Genomic DNA, 14149 nt, shown 5'->3' on the forward strand with positions numbered 1-14149 from the left:
CATGTAACATCCACATTTTAAATGCCCCAGCAACTAAATTGAGTTTTATGATTTGTTAGCACCATGTGCTAATAGTTCTGAAGCACCCTGTAGGCTGTATCATCTCTGAACTTTATATTAAGTCTTATTACACTCAGTTTTATATTTTAGATTCTTAGTACATACGTTTTTCACTTGGAGTTAACTCTTGCAGTCCAGCAAGTTTCATTATACTGCGGGGACAGACGTTTCGCCAGGTCTTTTAAGTGTCTCCTTCTCAAATCCTCAGAATAGTTTTGGCACATGTAAGATTCTCCAGGTTCTGCTAATATTGTAACTTTCCTGCATAAACACAATGGTTACACACAGAAGAAGGCTGTCCAGCCGGCATGTAGGTGCTGGCTCTCTGAAAGGTCAATTCATCTAATTCCACTCCCCTGCCTTTTCCCCGTAACCTTGCAAGTTCTCCCTTTTGAGACACTAGCCCAGTTCCCTCTTCAGTGCCTCAGTTGGATCTGCTTCCACCACACTGATTTTTCATACTGATTTTACTGTGCTCTGTTCATTCAGAATATTTTTCGGAATGCAAGTGCTTAAAATCAGTTGTCGACATATACAATTATCCAGCTTGTGAATGCTGATCTCTCACCTTGATTTCTGACTTGCGTTAACCCTAAGCCATTAAACTTTCATCAAATGCTCTCCTCACTGACATCCTAAGTTCCACCTTGACAAACTGAAACTTGCCCAGAACACTACCCACACCCTGCCTTGCATAAAGCTTTGTTCCACTGCTATCTCTGTGCTAATGACCTTCCTCACCTCTCTGTATCCTTATTCAAATTTTGCCTCTTCATTTCAGTCACCATCTAATTCCCCCTTCCTTTACCTCTTCATTCTATGATCCCTGATTATTTCCCACTGTGTAAACAGAATGTCTGATTAAATCAAAGTGTTCTGGAAGTTGTATCAGGAAGTTTGGGGGAAGTGGTGGCATAGTGATATTGTCACTGGACTAGTTATCCAGAGACCCAGGGTAATGCTCTAGGGACCCAGATTCAAATTCCACCAGATGGTGAAATTTGAATTCAATAGAAATAGAACATAGAACATACAACAGTACAGCACAGAACAGGCCCTTCGGCCCACGATGTTGTGCCGAGCTTTATCTGAAACCAAGATCAAGCTATCCCACTCCCTATCATCCTGGAGTGCTCCATGTGCCTATCCAATAACCGCTTAAATGTTCCTAAAGTGTCTGACTCCACTATTACTGCAGGCAGTCCATTCCACACCCCAACCACTCTCTGCGTAAAGAACCTACCTCTGATATCCTTCCTATATCTCCCACCATGAACCCTATAGTTATGCCCCCTTGTAATAGCTCCATCCACCCGAGGAAATAGTCTTTGAACGTTCACTCTATCTATCCCCTTCATCATTTTATACACCTCTATTAAGTCTCCCCTCAGCCTCCTCCGCTCCAGAGAGGACAGCCCTAGCTCCCTCAACCTTTCCTCATAAGACCTACCCTCCAAACCAGGCAGCATCCTGGTAAATCTCCTCTGCACTCTCTCCAATGCTTTCACATCCTTCTTATAGTGAGGTGACCAGAACTGCACACAATATTCCAAATGTGGTCTCACCAAGGTCCTGTACAGTTGCAGCATTACCCCATGGCTCTTAAACTCCAACCCCCTGTTAATAAAAGCTCACACACTATAGGCCTTCTTCACAGCTCTATCCACTTGAGTGGCAACCTTTAGAGATCTGTGGATATGGACCACAAGATCTCTCTGTTCCTCCAGTCTTCAGAACCCTACCTTTGACCCTGTAATCCACATTTAAATTAGTCCTACCAAAATGAATCACCTCACATTTGTCAGGGTTAAACTCCATTTGCCATTTTTCAGCCCAGCTTTGCATCCTATCTATGTGTCTTTGCAGCCTACAACAACCCTTCACCTCATCCACTACTCCACCAATCTTGGTGTCATCAGCAAATTTACTGATCCACCCTTCAGCCCCCTCCTCTAAGTCATTAATAAAAATCACAAATAGCAGAGGACCAAGCACTGATCCCTGTGGCACTCCGCTAGCGACCTGCCTCCAGTCCGAAAATTTTCCATCCACCACCACCCTCTGTCTTTGATCAGATAGCCAGTTACCTATCCAATCGGCCAACTTTCCCTCTATCCCACACCTCCTTACTTTCATCATAAGCTGACCATGGGGGACCTTATCAAACGTCTTACTAAAATCCATGTATATGACATCAACTGCCCTACCTTCATCAACACACTTAGTTACCTCCTCAAAAAATTCAATCAAATTTGTGAGGCACGACTTGCCCTTCACGAATCCGTGCTGACTATCCCGGATTAATCCGCATCTTTCTAAATGGTCGTAAATCCCATCCCTAAGGACCTTTTCCATCAATTTACCAACCACCGAAGTAAGACTAACCGGTCTCTAATTACCAGGGTCATTTCTATTCCCTTTCTTAAACAGAGGAACAACATTCGCCGCTCTCCAGTCCTCTGGCACCATCCCCGTGGACAGCGAGGACCCAAAGATCAAAGCCAAAGGCTCTGCAATCTCATCCCTTGCCTCCCAAAGAATCCTAGGATATATTTCATCAGGCCCAGGGGACTTATCGACCTTCAGTTTATTCAAAACTGCCAAGACATCCTCCCTCCGAACAACTATTTCCTCCAGCCTATTAGCCTGTAACACCTTCTCTTCCTCAAAAACATGGCCCCTCTCCTTGGTGAACACTGAAGAAAAGTATTCATTCATCACCTCGCCTATCTCTACTGACTCCATACACAAGTTCCCACTACTGTCCTTGACCGGCCCTAACCTCACCCTGGTCATTCTTTTATTCCTCACATAAGAGTAAAAAGCCCTGGGGTTTTCCTTGATCCGACCCGCCAAGGACTTCTCATGTCCCCTCCTAGCTCTCCTAAGCCCCTTTTTCAGCTCATTCCTTGCTAACTTGTAACCCTCAATCGAGCCATCTGAACCTTGTTTCCTCATTCCTACGTAAGCTTCCCTCTTCCTTTTCACAAGACATTCCACCTCTTTCGTGAACCATGGTTCCCTCACTCGGCCATTTCCTCCCTGCCTGACAAGGACATACCTATCAAGGACACCCAGTATTTGTTCCTTGAAAAAGTTCCACTTTTCATTAGTGCCTTTCCCTGACAGTTTCTGTTCCCATCTTATGCCCCCTCATTCTTGCCTAATCGCATCATAATTACCTCTCCCCCAATTGTAAACCTTGCCTTGCCGTACGGCCCTATCCCTCTCCATTGCAATAACAAAAGACACCGAATTGTGGTCACTATCTCCAAAGTGCTCTCCCACAACCAAATCTAACATTTGGCCCGGTTCATTTCCCAGTACCAAATCCAATGTGGCCTCATCTTGTCGGCCTATCCACATATTGTGTCAGGAAACCCTCCTGCACACACTGCACAAAAACTGCCCCATCCAAACTATTTGACCTACAAAGGTTCCAATCAATATTTGGAAAGTTAAAGTCCCCCATGACAACTATCCTGTGACCCCCACACCTATCCATAATCTGCTTAGCAATTTCTTCCTCCACATCTCTATTACTATTTGGGGGCCTATAGTAAACTCCTAACAACGAGACCGCTCCTTTCCTATTTCTAACCTCAGCCCATATTACCTCAGTGTGCAGATCCCCCTCGAAGTGCCTTTCCGTAGCCGTTAAACTATCCTTGATTAACAATGCTACTCCTCCACCTCTTTTACCAGCTTCCCTACACTTACTGAAACATCTATACCCCAGAACGTCCAACAACCATTCCTGTCCTTGTTCTACCCACGTCTCCGTAATGGCCACAACATCGTAGTCCCAAGTACCAATCCATGCCCCAAGTTCATCTACCTTGTTCCGGATGCTCCTTGCATTGACGTAGACACACTTCAACCCACCTTCCTGTCTACCGGTACCCACCCTTGACCTTGATACCTTCACCAATACCTCACCACCCTCAACACTGACTTCTGGACTACAACTCCTTTTCCCACTCCCCTGACAAATTAGTTTTAAACCCCCCTGAAGAGCCGTATCAAATTTCCCTCCCAGGATATTGGTGCCCCTCTGGTTCAGGTGCACCCTGTCCTGTTTGTACAGGTCCCACCTTCCCCAGAATGTGTTCCAATTATCCACGTATCTGAAACCGTCCCTCCTACACCATCCCTGCAACCACATGTTTAACTGCACTCTCTCCCTGTTCCTCAACTCACTATCACGTGGCACCGGTAACGTACCAGAAATCTGGAATTAAAAGTCTAATGAAGACCATGAAACCATTGTTGACTCGTAAGAACCCATCTGCCTCACTAATGTCCTTTTAAGTAAGGAAACCTGCCATCCTTACCTGGCCTACATGCAACTCCAGACGCAATGTGGTTGACTCTTAAATGCCCTCTGAAAATGGCCTAGCAAACCACTCAGTTCAAGGCCAATCAGGGATGTCAATAAATGCTGGCCCAGCCAGTGACACACTCATCCCCTGAATATAAAGAAAACTGGAGCTGCAGTGTACTGCATTACAATGATGAATCCAGATTTGTACCTGAATCTTATCCAAGAGAGAGAGAGCACCGAACAGAAACGGGACATTGAGAAACTGGAAGTCAACTCAAAGTCATAGATCAGAAAATTCCAGTCTGTTTCCTGGAAGCTGATTTGGGGGAGGGGGGGCAAGGTTAACACACCCCTTCAGTGCATGAGTGTGGACTTGATCAATCAACTGTGATGTGCTCCACGGTTGAAAAGCCGCTGACATTAATTTGAAGAGCAGTCTCTTGGCTGACAAATGGTGGGTGGCCGGTGTTATTGGAATTGAATGCCACTGTGAGTTGGTACTTCTAGTACAGGAAAATGAAAGGGAAATGGAAGGAGACACTTCAGTCAGTTTCATTGGCCGTGTTAGGAGATTTCCATTGTTTCCTATTTCATTTCTAAATTGTATTTATATACCCACTTAATATTTAACCACTTAAAAATAATTTGTCCATGCCAGAAATGCCTAAGTATGTATTGCTGGCATTTGAAGAAGCTCTGTACATTGAACTGTTAGTCAGAAACATGCTATGCGAAGCGCTGTTCACGTAATCCAATTGAAAATGTTCTCAAACACCGCACACTTTCTCCCATTGATGTTGTCGCGACAATCTCTCTGACCAAAAGTGGTGAAACATAACACAGGAAACTGAGGCCAATCAAGAAGGGTATGGATAACCGCCATCAAATGTAATAATTCAGTCTTCGGTTCCTTGGGTTTCTGGATTTGGAATGAGCCCACGTGCTCCTGGTATGACAGTTTTGGCTTTGTTTTGGCTTCAAGGCTTCCACAAGTAATAAGCTTGGGCAGTGTCTATCCAGTTCCTCATGGATGTGAATCCAAAGCATTAAAAAAAAGTTGCAATTTGGCACACACGAGGATGGCAAGTACAGAAAACTGAAGATGCTTTTGAAGTTGAACTTCATACACATTAAGTGTGAGAATAAACCACTTTACTGGAGTTGATCGTCTTCTAACGAAGCAGGGAGTGCTCGGACTCTCTCTCTCTGCATGGGCATTCCTTATCATAACAGAAACATTCATTCACCTAAATCGACAAAACAATGCAGCCTCTCTTTAAAGCTGCAGGCAAAATGGATCAAAACTTTAAAACTAAACTTTTATAAAATCTCACCAGGTCTGACAGCATCTGTGGAGAGAGAATAGAGCCAACATTTTGAGTCAAGATGATCCTTTGTCAGAAATTTTAGTTGGTAACAACAAGAGTATGGACAAACCTGACTTCAAAATTCATTCACCTTCTTTCGTAGACTCTTCCAGCACGGAAAGGGGCTGTTTGCTCGTAACCTCTTCCAGCACTTTGAAAAAGTTGTTTGATTTAGTCCCACACCCAGTCCTTTTCCCTGTAACCCTGCAAATACTCACTTTCAAATAGTCATCAAATTCACAGCCCTATGTCTTGGTGAATTATTCTGTTCAATCATCAGAGATCTATACGCATGAACTTGATTATTTAAAAGGCTGTTGAATGATTTTTTAAATTCATTCATCGCGTGTAAGGTATCACTGGCTAGGCCAGCATTTATTGCCCATTCCTAATTGCCCTTGAGAAGGTGGTGGTGAGCTGCCTTCTTGAACCACTGCAGTTCATGTGGTGTAGGTACACCCACAGTGCTGTTAGGGAGAAAATTCTAGGATTTTGATCCAACAATGGTGATATATTTTCAAGTCATGGTAGTGAGTGGCTTGGTGGGGAACTTCCAGTTGATAGTGTTCCCATGTGTCTGCTGTCCGGTCTTTCGAAAAGATAATGATCATGGGTTTGGAAGGTACTGTCTAAGGAGGCTTGGTGAGTTCCTACAGTGCAACTTGTAGATAGTCCGCACGGCTGCTACTGTGCGTGCGTGGTGGAGGGAGTGACTGTCTGTGTATGGCAGAGGGGTGCCAATCGAGCGGGCTGCTTTGTTCTGGATGGCATTGAGCTTCTTGAGTTGGTACTAATATTTAAGGGAAGGTGTAACTGATCCATTTTAAAAACCATCCCCTTCTATTGCTGTTTATCAGGTGTGAACAAGTCTCTGATATACAGACGATGCTGTTCGTTCTCACAGCTGCAGAGTAATTTCCAGTTATTGAAAGTCTGACTGCACTGTTGACAGATGGTCATGAATATTATAAATTAAGTGACAGGATGTGTAAATTCATCATGGTATATACTAAGATATCTCATTTCCATTAATGAATTTTAAATCTCACTTCAGCTGTCTTTACTATTGCATTTGTCTGAATGATGAATACAATATGGTTCCTGTTCACTCCCAAATCAAAGAGTAAAAGTGCATTTTGAGAATAGGACATTGCTCAACATTTGATACGTTTCAAGTTGCAAGTGAAAGGCTAGAACTTGCTTTAGAGGGGGAACCCGTCCCGCCGGCTCCCCCTCCCCGCCGGCTCCCCCTCCCCGCCGGCTCCCCCCATTAATCTGTACTAGAATTGAACCACTTTTTTGAGCTGTGGAATCCTCAGTCAAGCTGATTTATTACGGAGGAAACCAAAGGAAACTGTTGTGCTTTTAATTTTCCTTTTGCTATTGCAAGCAACACCCTTAGTTGTGATTTGCCAACGTTGAGTTCTTTATCTCAGTCCTCCCACTATGGGAGCAATATGGAATAGAGGACAAGTCTACACTCCTTTCTGATACCACTTAAGAAAGGAAAAATTTAAATCATTTTTTTTCCACTTCATTCATTCTTGGGATCTGAATGTTGCTGGCTCCCCAAGTTCCCTTGGGAAAGTGGTGGTGAGCTGTCTTCTTAAACAGCCACAGTCCATACACCCACGATACTGTGGGAAGGAGTTCCAGGATTTTGATCCAGTGACGGTGAAGGAACAGTGATATCTTTCCAGGATGGTGTGTGGCTTGGAAAGATGCTTCCAGGTGATGGTGTTCCCCTGTGTCTGCTGCCCATGTCCTTTGAGTTGGTCGTGTTGCAGGTTGTCTCTGAAGCGTTGGTGAGTTCCTGGAGTGTACCTTGTAGATGGTACACACCACAGCCACTGTGTGTCAGTGGTGGAGGGAGTGAATGTTTGTGGATGGGATGCCAATCAAGTGGGCTGCTTTGTCCTGAATTGTGTTGACCTTCTTGAGTGTTGTTGGAGCTGCATTCATCCAGGCAAAGGGACAGTATTCCATCACACTCCTGACTTGTGCCTTGTAGATGGTGGACAGGCTTTGAGGAGTCTGAAGTGAGCACTCACTGCAGGATTCCTTACAAAGAACAATACAGCACAGGAACAGGCCCTCCAAGCCTGCACCGTTAATGTGTTCCTAACGAGACCATCCGTTTGTATCCCTCTATTCCCAGTCTGTTCATGTGGCTATCTGGATAAGTCTTAAATGATCCTAGCGTGTCTGCCTCAACCACCTTGCTTGGTAGTGCATTCCAGGCCCCCACCACCCTCTGTGTAAAATACGTCCCTCGCATATCTGTATTGAACCTTGTGACCCCTTGTGTTTGTCATTTCCGACCTGGGAAAAAGCTTCCAACTGTTCACCCTATCTATGCCCTTCATAATTTTATAAACTTCTATTAGGTCGCCCCTCAACCTCCGTCTTTCCAGGGAGAACAACCCTAGTTTACTCCATCTCACCTCATAGCTAATACCCTCCATACCAGGCAACATCCTGGTAAACCTTTCCTGCCTTCTCTCCAAAGCCTCCATCTGGCAGTGTGGCGACCAGAACTGGACGCAGTATTCCAAATGTGGCCTAACCAACGTTCTATATAACTGCAACATCATATGCCAACTTTTATGCTCTATGCCCCATCCAATAAAGGCAAGTATGCCATATGCCTTCTTCACCACCTTTTCCACCTGTGCTGCCACCTTTAAGGATCTGTGGACTTGCACACCCAGATCCCTCTGTGTGTCTATACTCCTGATGGTTCTGCCATTTATTGTATAGCTCCCCCTGCATTAGATCTACCGAAATGCATCACTTCGCATTTATCTGGATTAAATTCCATCTGCCATTTCTCTGCCCAATTTTCCAGCCTCTCTCTATCCTGCTGTATTCTCTGACAATGTTCATCACTATCTGCAACTCCAGCAATCTTTGTGTCGTCCGCAAACTTACTAATCAGACCAGCTACATCGTCTTCCAAATCATTTATATATATATATATATATATATATATATATATATATATATATATATATATATATATATCACAAACAGCAGAGGTCCCAGTACAGAGCCCTGCAGAGCACCACTAGTCACAGACCTCCAATCAGAAAAAGACCACTCCACTGCTACCCTCTGTCTTCTATGGCCAAGCCAGTTCTGTACCCGTCTAGCTAGTTCACCTTTGATCCCGTGAGATTTAACTTTTTGCACCAGCCTGCCTTGAGGGACCTTGTCAAATGCTTTACTAAAATCCATGTAGATGACATCCACGGCCCTTCCCTCGTCAATCATTTTTGTCACCTCCTCAAAAAACTCAACCAAATTTGTGAGGCATGACCTCCCTCGTACAAAATCATGTTGTCTATCGCTAATGAGACTATTCAGTTCTAAATGTGTATAGATCCTATCTCTAAGAATCTTCTCCAACAATTTCCCTATCACGGATGTCAAGCTCACTGGCCTATAATTACCCGGGTTATCCTTGCTACCCTTCTTAAATAACGGGACCACATTTGCTATCCTCCAATCCTCTGGGACCTCACCTGTGTCCAATGAAGAAACAAAGATTTCTGTTAGAGGCCCAGCAACTTCATCTCTTGTCTCTCTCAGTAATCTAGGACAGATGTCATCTGGCCCTGGGGATTTGTTTACCTTAATGCTTCCTAAAACACCTAACACTTCCTCCCTTGTAATTGCGATTTGTTCTAACGGGTCTACACATCCCTCTGAGACACTACCAATCAACGTGTCCCTCTCCTTTGTGAATACTGATGCAAAGTATTCATTTAGGATCTCACCTGCTTCCTTGGGTTCTAAACATAATTTCCCTCCTTTGTTCTTGAGAGGTCCGACTCTTTCTCTGACAACCCTCTTGTTCCTAACATATGTATAAAATGCCCTGGGATTCTCCTTAATCCTGTCTGCCAAGGACATTTTGTGACCCCTTTTTGCCCTTCTAACTCCCTGTTTGAGTTATTTTCTACTTTCTCTGTATTCCTCCAGTGCTTCATCTGTTTTTAGCTGCCTGCACCTTACGTATGCCTCTTTTTTTCTTTTTAATTAGACCCACAATTTCTCTGGTTATCCACGACTCTCGAATCCTACCTTTCATGTCCTTTTTTACAGGCACATGCCTGTCCTGCATTCCTATCAACTGCTCCTTAAAAGACTCCCACATGCCAGATGTGGATTTACCCTCGAACAGCCTCTCCCAGTCAACAGCCGCCTAATCCGGCTGTAGTTAGCCTTCCCCCAATTCAATACCTTACCCATAGGACAACACTCATCCTTTTCCATGACTATCCGAAAGTTCACAGAATTGTGGTCACTGTTCGCCACATCTTCCCCCACTGAAACTTTGGTGACCTGACCGGGCTCATTCCCCAGTACTAGGTCCAGTGTAGCCCCCTCTCTAGTTGGACTATCAACATATTGTTCCAAAGAACCTTCCTGGACACATTTTACAAATTCCTCCCCGTCCGGACCCCCAGCCCTAAGGGATTTCCAGTCGATATGAGGGAAATTAAAGTTTCCCACTACAACAACCCTATTTTTTCTACACCTGTCTAGAATCTCCTTACATATCCGCTCTTCAACTTCCCGTGGGCTCTTGGGAGGCCTGTAGTATACCCCCAGCATAGTGATTGCTCCCTTCCTGTTTCTGAGCTCTACCCACAGTGTCTCGTTATATGATCCTTCCAAATTGTCCACCCTCTGTACCACTGTAATATGCTCCCTAACCAGTATTGCTACTCCCCCATCTCTTCTAGCCCCTCCTCTGTCTCGCCTAAAACACATACCCGGGAATATTCAGCTGTCAGTCCTGTACTTTTAACCAAGTCTCTGTCACTGCAGCCACATCCAAGTTCCGCGCATGCATTAAGGCTCTAAGTTCATCTGTCTTGCCTGTTACGCTCCTTGCATTTAAGCAGATGCACTCCTGACCTCCAGGCCCACTGAGTTCATTCTGCCCCAGATCGCTCTTCCTATTCGGTAGCCTTGTCTTGGCCCCATGCTCGTCCCCAGTCTCTACGCTTGCTGACCTATTGTTCTGATTCTGACCTCTGACCTTCTGTAACCACGGTATTTATATGGCTAGTCCAGTTCAGTTTCCAGTGAATGGTGATTCTCAGGATGCTGACAGTGGGGAATTGAACAATGGTGATACTATTGAATGTCATGGGACGATGGCTAGATTCTCTCCTTTTGGAAATGATCATTGCTTGGCGCTTGTGTGGCATGAATGTTACTTGCCACTTGTCACCAAGCCTGGATATTGTCCAGGTCTTGTTGCATTTGGAAATTCTTGTTGTTGCATTCTTGTTGCATCAGTTTCTGAGGAGTCACGAATGGTGATGAACATTATGCAGTCATCAGCGAATGGCCCTATTTCTGACCTTATGGAAGGCAGGTTATTGATGAAGCAGCTGAAGATGGTTGGGCCTTGGGCGCTACCCTGAAGACTCCTGCAGTGATAGAACTGAGATGATTGACCTCCAACAACTACAATCATCTTCCTTTATGCCAGGTTTGACACCAACCAGCAGAGAGTTTTCCCCTGATTACCAGTTTTGCTAGGGTTCCTTGATGTCACACATCAAGACTGTCACTCTCACTCTCACCTCTGGAGTTCTGCTCTTTTGTCCATATTTGAACCAACGTTGTAATGGGTCTGCCCTGTCGGTGGGAACTGGAGATTGATGGCTCTTCTGTCTCACATTTGGCTATGTGATGGATCAGAAAGCAGATCAATGACTTCCAGGCCAATACTGCTGGGTGGGTGTACATTCTCTACTTGCTTTGCCTGTGGACCATGACCTAATGTAAAACAGCAGAAGCACACACTGCTAAGGCATGATGGGATAGGTTTTCCTGATAACATTGGGTTTATTGGATTTCCTGCTTGCAGCAAATGCAGGGAATTCAGGCAAGGAGGTGCTGGCACCTGGTTGAGACCTCATCAGATTTTCCATCCAAAGATTTCTGTCATTTCCAAATCCCTCCTCATGCTGCTGGAGGGATCTTGCTGAACATTCATTGACAGCTTTGACAAAGGGTCATCTGGACTCGAAACATCAGCTCTTCTCTCTCCTCACAGATGCTGCCAGACCTGCTGGGATTTTCCAGCATTTCTCTTTTCGTTTCTGCTGTACATTCATTACCCCATTTGCAAAATATAAGTCATTGCATTTCAAAAATATCATGGTGTACCTGAAGCTGTTTGAGATGTTTGAGGAGAGAGATAAGCATAGATCTTCTAAGGTACTGGCTGCCCTCTCCACATTTTGTCAATGATGAGGTGTTAGTCTCAGCCCTGATCTGGCAATGTCTTTAATTCTTCACCAGTGAAAACCTTTTTGATTTGATTTGTTATTGTCACATGTATTAACATAGTGAAAAGTATTGTTTCTTGTGCGCTATACAAAGCATACTGTTCATAGAGAAGGAAACGTGAGTGTGCAGAATGTAGTGTTACTGTCATAGCTAGGGTGTAGAGAAAGGTCAACTTAATGCAAGTTAAGTCCATTCAAAAGTCTGACAGCAGCAGGGAAGAAGCTGTTCTTGAGTGGGTTGGTACGTGATCTCAGACTTTTGTATCTTTTTCCCGACAGAAGATGGTGGAAGAGAGAATGTCCGGGGTGCGTGGGGTCCCTTAATTATGCTGGCTGCTTTGCCGAGGCAGCAGGAAGTGTAGACAGAGTCAATGGATGGGAGGCTTAACCATCTTCTTTCTTCAATTGCAGAGCTTTTTTGAGACTCATCCTGCGCCAGCCGCAGAAAGAACGATCCAACAGTCGTGTGAGAATGTCCTGCTGAATGGAGCCTGGCTAAAACGCGACGCAGAAGCTATCCAGCTGTACTTTCAGCAGCGCAGAGGGCTGCAGCCCACAGTGTGATCGAAAAACTCCTGAGCCGCCATCACCCCACTGCCTTGCCACGGGGAGGGGAGCTTGAAAGTATATTTCACGGCCAGATTCTGTCACCTATTAACAATGGTTGAAAATGAATGTAGTTTATACCTCATTTTAAAAAGAGAGAACAGAGAAGCTACTGGCACTTCATATGAAATGTGTTGTTTGGAATGACTTGTGTGTGCAAGCAGTGGCATGGCATGGCACAATCTTATTATGACATTGGATTGGTGACAACTTAGAACACTGAAGCAAGACTGCTGGTTATATTGTGGTAATGTAAATTCCTTCCCTCCTCTCTGGCCAAGGCGAGTTAATTCTTATTTAATTATTTCTAGGCCTCAGTTTAACCGTTGATGTCCTTCATAAAGAGGAAGAAACATCTCAGTAACAGCCACATCGAATAAAAATAGGATATATAAATAAAAAAAACAATGTATTAGAGCTTTCATTTAAAACAAAATGGGTTAGGGACCTTTATGAGAATAGGATGCATGAATTTCTGGTGTGTATACCCGGGGCCATTTTCACTGTTAAATTGCAATTTAGCACAGAAATAAATTGTTTTAAAGAAAATATATAACTTTAATACTTGAAAAAAAACTGATGAAATAAAGCCCCTTAACCTGGGAACACTGCTTGAGAATAGCAACAAAAGTAAGTCCTGATTCCTGTGCTTACGTATAACCATTTTGAAAGCCTTAAAACTGGTACAAACTGGCGTGTAATTGGGGGTGGGAGGGAGGGGGAAATGACTATGTAAATGGTAGAATTAACTTGAGAGTGAGAGAGCCGTGATGTACTAACCCTACAAATAAATAAAGCATTCAGAGGAACAGGCTGTACCTCATTTTAACACAAATCCGACGTCTAGTGTGGCTTCAGTTCACTTGGAGAAGGTCATCGAACTAATTGTCAAACTGCTTCCCTGAAATACTCGTTGTGCTTTTTGTTTTAAAATACAGTTGGTGTTAATAAAAAAAAATGTCAAAGTGAAATGTCTCTTGCTTTTATCTGCATGGTGAGGTATCAGGTTCTGTTATGTATTAAAATTTGAGTGTGAATAAAGCGGGATTCAGATGATGATGTGCACTCTGAGCAAAATATTCTAACCACATATTTCACTGTGGCCTGGACCGGGCACTTGTCTGATCTATGGACCAAGGAGGAAACAGGAGGCAATTTAGGTAGGAGAACATTTATTTTACTTTATTAATATGCAATGGTTGTGGATCAGCTCTTGTGTTTGCAGGATTACATTGGTGGGAGAAGGTACAATGGGGGTGGGAAAATTGGGAATCTACACAAATCTGAGGGCAACGGGATGAATTGAAGTTTTAAATATAAAAAGCATATCGGTTCCTTGGCTTTATTAATAGAAACACAAGATAAAATGTTATCCCTAAATCTTTGTAAATCACTGGTCAGGCCTCAGCTGGAACATTGTGTTCAATTCTGTGCACCAAAATTTAGGAAGAATGTCAAGAACTTGGCGAGAGTGCAGA

The 14149-nt window shown here is 44.0% G+C and overlaps 1 protein-coding gene across 1 annotated transcript in view; it reads left to right on the top strand.

The window, feature by feature from the left end:
* Positions 1 to 13642, top strand: part of npepps (aminopeptidase puromycin sensitive) — a 202250-nt gene extending 188608 nt beyond the window's left edge. Inside the window, exon 23 of the mRNA XM_078224181.1 lies at positions 12477 to 13642. Coding sequence (XP_078080307.1) covers positions 12477 to 12629 — 153 coding nt within the window. The 3' untranslated portion in view covers positions 12630 to 13642. The remainder of the gene's footprint in view (positions 1 to 12476) is intronic.
* Positions 13643 to 14149: the final 507 nt, after the last annotated feature.

This window comes from Mustelus asterias, chromosome 11, assembly GCF_964213995.1.
Source record: "Mustelus asterias chromosome 11, sMusAst1.hap1.1, whole genome shotgun sequence".
NCBI classification, from domain to species: Eukaryota; Metazoa; Chordata; class Chondrichthyes; order Carcharhiniformes; family Triakidae; genus Mustelus; species Mustelus asterias.